Raw genomic sequence first — 7,063 nt, 5'->3', positions numbered from 1 at the left:
CGAGCGGGGCCCCCGTGTGTTCCGGCGATGATGTGGGGCGCACCTCACCGCAGAGACCAGATTGTGTGTGCGGCAGGCGCCCGCACATTCGTGGGGCCCACGACCTTTCCAACTAGGGATTGGCCAACTGCTCCACCGGCCCCACCGTAACCCAGCCCCGAGGGAGCTTGCCCTGGAAAAATCTTATTAAAGCGCCCCCCTGCGCCCGAGCTCACCAAGCCTCTCTGTTCCCCTGCTCCACCTCTCCGTCCGTCCTCTGCTGCTAAGCAACCGCTCCAACTCCGGCAAGCAAGCTCAGCCCAAAGAGAAGGAGCAAGATGGAGGTGGAGATGCAGCTTGACGACGACGTCTTCTTCGCGGAGCTCAGCAAGCGGATTTCGCTCCTCATCACCGACGACGACGAGGCCGACTTCGCCGCCTCGCAGTTCCCCGCCGCCGTCCACCTCCCGCCGGTGAGTTGCTTACTTACTTGCTTCCTGGCTTATTACTGCTCTGTCTTGCCATTTCTCCCGCCGCTGGGCATGCATGTCGTGTGTGGTGAGCTACTGAGCTCGCTCGCTTGCTCGATCGATCGGGTGGGTTAGCTCTGCTTCTGTTGGGTTCTTGCAGCTGGCTGGCTAGGAGCTTCTCTCCTCGATTGTAGTTAGTTGGTGGCGCTTGTACCAACTTGTACCTGTTATTAGTTGCGGCTAGCACGACCACATGACATGGTTGCGCTTGCAGTTGCACACACGACCAAATCAAATCAAATCACACCAAACCATACTTTTCTGTTCGCCCTCCCCTCCCCTCCCCTGATTAAAAGTGGAACAGCCGAAGAAGACAAGGCAACTTATGCATGAGCGGCCATGTCGTTCGTGGTCTCCAACCATGTCAAGACTTCTTCAGTTAGTATAAGCAACCGTCTTGTCCCACTAATAATTACTCCTACTTAGCATCCTCATGTGCGCAGGCGCTATGTGTTGTTGTTACACTTACACCGCCCGCTGTGGATTATACGTACCAGTTAGTTAATAAGTGATTGATTAAGATGGCCGTGGCGTGGATCCGGGGATCGAGTGGCTGCCTGTCGCTGGCCCAGTTGCATGAGCGTACGCGCAGAATTTTGTTTACGCGCAGAATTTTTGATGGATAAGCATCGGCCAGCCAGGAGTTTACATGGCCGCGCATGGATGTACCTTTCGTGCGCACGTCAGTGAATGACAGCCGGTGCATTTAGAGGAAACCAAGCACCTTTTGTGTGAAATTGACCATTTTTGCAAGTTGCCATTGCCAAATCCTGCTCCGGGGGTGGGGCCCCAAGGCCCTCTGCCACGGCGGACAAAGCCTTTTTTTTTGCTTAAGCCTCCTACTAGTAATAAAGAACCTGCTTGGATCGGATTGGATTGGATTGCATTAATTCCACCGAAATTCCGAAAGAGTTGTGTGTGAGAAGCACTCTTTGTTGTGTTAAGTTCTCAAGTGAGCTTGGCATCACCTTAACCAGCAGGAGTAGTACCTTTCCCGGCGAGAGCAGGAATAGAACAAGTAGAGAGCAACTAATCTGCTCGCTCTACTAACCCGGATGCTCTAATTAGCCAGGAAAGGGTCAGACGTGCAGTGCACTTAGTGATATTCACTCATGGTCAGAAGCACAAAGAAAGAAACATGTCCCTCTCGTTAGCCCATTCCTGAAGTAGAAGCTTGCAAGGTACGCCCTCCCACGCAACGCAACCCCACGTACACATGGCTGTAGACGATCCGCGTCGTCGCCGCACATGTCCCTCTCTCTAACATGCGGTGCGTAATTACCACGTACTTTACCGCTCCAAAGATTACTACTACTACTTTTAACCGCCCGGTTAAGTAATCAGTTTATTAGTTACCGTCGCCCATACGTAGACGGTGGCAATTAGTAGTAGCCCGGTCACCACTCACCCTGCATGATTGACAAAGAATCAATTGTTTTTAACTAGTATAGTAGGAGTAGAATCGATCGTCCGAACACTTATCATGTTGCATACGACCAAGTGATCCTTGTTGCTTTGGACTTTTGCTTAGCCTCCGATCTATCTACTCCATATTGCTTGCACACAAACCCTTCATCATGCGACTCGTACTGCATGCTTGCTGTTTCCTCCCCTTTTCTTTTCTCTACGTCCAAATATGATGTTTGCAGCACTTTATTTTTTTAAAGAATAAAATCCCTGCTACGTGACAAGATCGAGCAGCGCTGAGATGAAATCTTTGCATGCACGCAAGTTGCCATGAGTTCAGTAGCAACCTTAATTAGCTAGCTAGTTGCCGCCTCCTGCTATACAGCTATTGGCCACCAGATTTTTTCTTAATTTTCTTTTAATAAGCAAGTTAATAAAGCTTGGGCATACTACATGCATGCACGATCGCATCGCATCACATCATGTGCAACAGCTAACAGCTAGCGATTTTGATTCGGAATCGTCCAGGGTTTCTCCATGTCCATGGCGCCCCATGTGCCGTCGATGTTGGCGCCACCGGCCTACACGCTGTTCCACCACGCCGCCAGCTACGGCGCCAACCACAGCGCCGGCGACGCCGGGAGAACGTGGCAGCAGCAGCAACCTCAGCAGCAGCAGCAGCAGTGCGGCAGCAAGGGCACCGGCGTCTTCATCCCCCGGTCCACGCCCGGCTCCGCGCACCCCAAGAGGAAGGGCAGGAACTGGAGCGGCTCCAAGGCCGCCGCGCACAAGGCCAAGGCCCAGGCCCAGGCCGACGCCGGCGTCACAGCGGGCGCGCCTACTAAAAGGCGTACCTGAAAATCTGCTCTAAAAATGCACTCTAAAAATCAAAAAATGGCCGACTAATTAAGTAGCTCCAGAGAGGCAGTGCTGGGTTCTCAAATGGGGATTGGATTAATTAAATTAAATTAATATGCTTAATTGTGTATTACTACTACTACTACTGTTATATGGTAAATAAGCCATTGTTGCTCCCAGGGTTAGTTAAATGTGTAATGTGAGCCCTAGGGATGCACGCAGGGGAGGGACCGGGGGCACACCACACCGATAATAAGCAGTTGAGCACGTAGTGTTTTAGGGTACTACTGTACCTCCTGCCCCCACAATGGAATGGAATTGTATGTATAGTAAAGCTGGCGCGCATGTGGCGGTGCCGTGGCTCCCTCGGCTGATTTTTGTAATCTCTATTCTATTCTTTTTTCTTCTGTAAGATTAATGTACTGCTGCTCCGTTAAAGAAAATGCAACGAGGAATGATTGATGTCTTGTGCTGCCGTGCTGGGCTCATGCGTCCCGTTTTGTTTTCTCCGTCGGATCCCGTTCCCGTCCGTGGAATGGAATCTCTGGCAGGCCCTGGAACATGTATAGATCTGGAATCTGCTGCAGCGCCGCCCCTCCGTGTAGCATGGGGATTGGCGAGATTGCGTTTGGGAGTTCGTGTGGCTGTTGGTTCGGGGTGTGCGCCTCGCCGTCGGGCTCCGCCTAAAGATCTTGTCCAGATATTTCCTCATCGGAGTAGCTAGTACATCCAGCTCGAAATCGATGGAGTACAGACTGGATGATTTGGGCCATGGTCAACCGGTGTCGGGGAGGCATGGATGGATGTACAGACTGGTTACGTGCACGCAGTAACGGGGGTGTTGAGGCGCACGGCTGTGAAGTGCATGCATGGAAGCGTGGCCGGCAGGGCGAATCCCCGGGGTGGCGGGCGACCTTCTCCGTGCGTGCGCCGCGACACAAAATGCGGCGCCGCTCCGTGCGCGTGACAACAACGGTTTGTGCAGAGGCAGGCCAGTGGCGTAATGGCTGTCGTTGTAGTCCTGGAAGACCGAAGACGCACCATGTATTAATCAACAAACAATCATGCGACTCCCCAGGTTGATGCATTTGCACATTCGATAGATGCGGTTTCTAGCAAAAACATGTACTCCTCCGGCATGTGACCTCTTATCACTTTCTCTTTTCTGTACAACGAGTGCACGCATGTACGGAAGACATGTCATAGGGTGCATATTACGGCATCTTCAACGTGAACCTCTCATACCGTCCACAACCGTCCGAACTAACAGGATCTACAACCACAACTAGCAAAATCCGGGCCTCAAACGTCAGCGAACACGCTCGGACGCGTCTGCGGACGGTGACAGGTCGGCACACAATTTTTTTTTTGATACATGTACCATAGAACAATTGTTCTATGGTTAATTTTGTATTAAGTTAAAATCAATATGTACAGATAACAGAAGAAAAATCTCTAAAACTAACCAATACCAACTCTAGGAAACATCATCATAAAAAATTACAAATGGGCATCAATCTAGGACTATATCTTTTGTGCATTGACTGGTTTAGCTCTGTATGCAGTAGTTGTCAATGTTTCTTTCATGTAGTGTAACCAGCTCATAGTGTGAGATGCAACATTTCAAAAGATCTTGTCATTTTTTATGGACCATACACTCCAACAACCTGCAATGATGACGTGAAGGGCAAAATCATGGGGGTAATTCACTGAGCCTTATGCATATCTCATCATAGCTTGAGATGCCCCCGACTCTGTTGGGTAGGATCCTATTCCAACAATCAATTGCAAAGTTGCAATCCCAAAATAGGTGTAAAAGGGTTTCTTCAGATTGGTCATGGCAGATGACACAATTGTAGTTCTCCAGGTACATGGATCTTCTGTGCAAGAGATTTCTGGCGTTGATTCTGTCGTAGAGCAACAACCAAAAGAAGAATTTTTATCTCAATAGTGCTGCACACTTCCAGAGCAATTGGATGATTTTATGGGCAATGCTGGGTCCCAGGAGTGCTTTGTGCATCTTGATGGCGGAATAGTTGCCATGTTTCCACTTGTATGTCCATTTGTCTTTCCCTGTCAATTGACTTCTGTTCTATAGTTGTATCTGAAGTTGCTGAAGATGTTGGTATGCTTGGGCTAATAGTGTGGGAGTTGAAACATATCTTCAATGTTGGGTTGTGCCAGTGCACCCTGAAGTGTGACCTCAGCATCATTGCGGAATGAGAAGAGGTGTGGGTAGCTGAGGGAGGGCTCTTGACCCTGCCATTTATCTCTCCAAAAAGCAATTGTGTCTCCAATACATGGTTCACATAGGGCATGCCCTTTATAGTGTGGAAGTAGCTTGAGCACAACTTTCCACCAGAATGAGCCTACAGACCTTTCATGGGGAAGGTGTTGTGTGTAGTATGTTTCCCAGATGATCTTGACCCAAGGAGTGTCTTCCTTATTCATGTATTTGTTCAAGAATTTCATTAAGAGAGTCTGGTCATGAACACCAACATTAATCACACCTATGCCTCCATGTGATTTGGGCATACAAGCTTTATCCCATGTAATCAAAGCCATCCCTTTTCCTCAAAGCCATATTTTCGCCATAGACAGTGTTTCAAATAGGAGTTGATCTGGTTAAGTGTTGTTTTAGGGACCATCAAGGTGGACATGGAAAACATGGGCATGTTGGAAAAGACTGATTTCACCAATGTGAGCTTATCTCCATTAGAAAGAAGGGTATTGCAACCTGAGAGTCACTGGTGGAGATTCTTTTGAGCATTGGAGAGAAATCCTCCACTTTGGGCTTAGAATAGCATAGTGTGGTAAGCCCATGTTCTCTAGAGTGCATCATATTCTCTAGAGTGTTGTTAGAGAGCAGGGTGGATTTGGAATAATTCACCTTAAGTCCAATGTAGGCAGCATAATGGAGCAACAAGTTCTTTATGTGCTGTAGTTGTATGGGGGCATCAGGTAAAGCCAGTAGAGTATCATCAACATATTGTATAACTGGAAAATCGGGGCATAATTGATGCTGTAGTGGTGGTTCAATATTAAGCATAGTTTGCAGGAGATCAGCTGCAAGCACAAATATTAGAGGTGACAATGGGTCTTCCTGTCTTACACCCTTTTTGCACAGAAATTGTTTACCAAGCACGCCATTGAGCATGACTGAAGAGAAGCCAGTACTGTAAATTTTCTTAATCCAGTTGATCCATCTGCTACCAAAATCTTTGGCTGTCATTATTTCAAGAATGGTGTCATGGTTCAGAAGATCAAATACCCTCTCAAAATCTAGTTTCAGGAGGACAATTTCCTTTTTGGATTGAAAACATTGGTGGATGTACTCATAGGACCAAGCCAAACAATCTTGAATGCATCTATTGTTCAAGAAACCATATTGATTTACATGGACCACTTGAAGCATCAATTTCTGCAGTCTAGTAGCAAGCAGCTTGGTTATAATCTTCAGGGTGCAGTTGAGAGTGATATTGGTCTGAAATCTCCAGGAGTTAGGGCAGCACCTTTTTTGGGGATCAGGGTGATGAAGGAGTAGTTGATGCTCTGTATATTAGCTTTTCCCTAATAAAAATCATCAATCAATTTATAGAAATCAGGGGCTATGATATCCCAGTAGTGTTTTAAAAAGGCAACATTGAATCAATCAGGTCCTGGTGACTTATCAGCTGGCATGTTTTTAACAACTTCATCAATCTCAGCCTGTGTGAAAGGTTCTTCAAGGACATGCAGGGTGCCTGAGTGTGGCAACAGATTGTGGAGAAACAAAGGATTTTCAGTTGTTGTAGTTTGTCCTAGTCTCTACTTAAATGCTCTACATAAGATAGCTACTTTTGCTGTGTGATGCTGTACTTCCACTCCTACCTCATCTTGGAGTACTACTGTAAAGTTATTCCCGTGTTTGATTGTTGCCTTGGCCTGAAAGTATTTGGTATTAGCTTCACCAAATTTAATGTTCCCTATAATAGCTCTCTGTTTCCAACATATTTTCTGAAATTTCGGGATGTTTTCCAGGTGAACTTTCAATATACTTCTGCCCCAATTTTTATCTGGTGTAAGCCCTCTATATTCTTCCAGATGGTCCAGGAATAGGATCACTGCATTTGTGTTTTTGATAGTGGTTTTAAGACCTGAGAGATTCTTAGACCATATCTTGGTGCCCTTTCTTAATCTCTTGAATTTAGTAGATATAGCTTTGGCACGACCTGACTGTTCCCATATGTTTCTCACCACATCTTTGAAATCAGAGTGCTCCAGCCAAAAGTTTTCAAACCTGAAAATTC

The 7,063-nt window shown here is 47.2% G+C and overlaps 1 protein-coding gene across 1 annotated transcript; it reads left to right on the top strand.

Moving 5' to 3' along the window:
• The first annotated feature begins 221 nt into the window (after positions 1-221).
• LOC119342185 lies at positions 222-3,242 on the top strand. The gene is made up of 2 exons (XM_037614028.1): positions 222-452; positions 2,445-3,242. The coding sequence occupies exons 1-2, from the start codon at positions 318-320 to the stop codon at positions 2,772-2,774; spliced, it is 465 nt and encodes a 154-aa protein (XP_037469925.1). The 5' UTR covers positions 222-317; the 3' UTR covers positions 2,775-3,242.
• Positions 3,243-7,063: the final 3,821 nt, after the last annotated feature.

Source organism: Triticum dicoccoides, chromosome 1B, assembly GCF_002162155.2.
Source record: "Triticum dicoccoides isolate Atlit2015 ecotype Zavitan chromosome 1B, WEW_v2.0, whole genome shotgun sequence".
Lineage (NCBI taxonomy): Eukaryota > Viridiplantae > Streptophyta > Magnoliopsida > Poales > Poaceae > Triticum > Triticum dicoccoides.
This window is presented reverse-complemented; position numbering and strand designations above follow the sequence as displayed.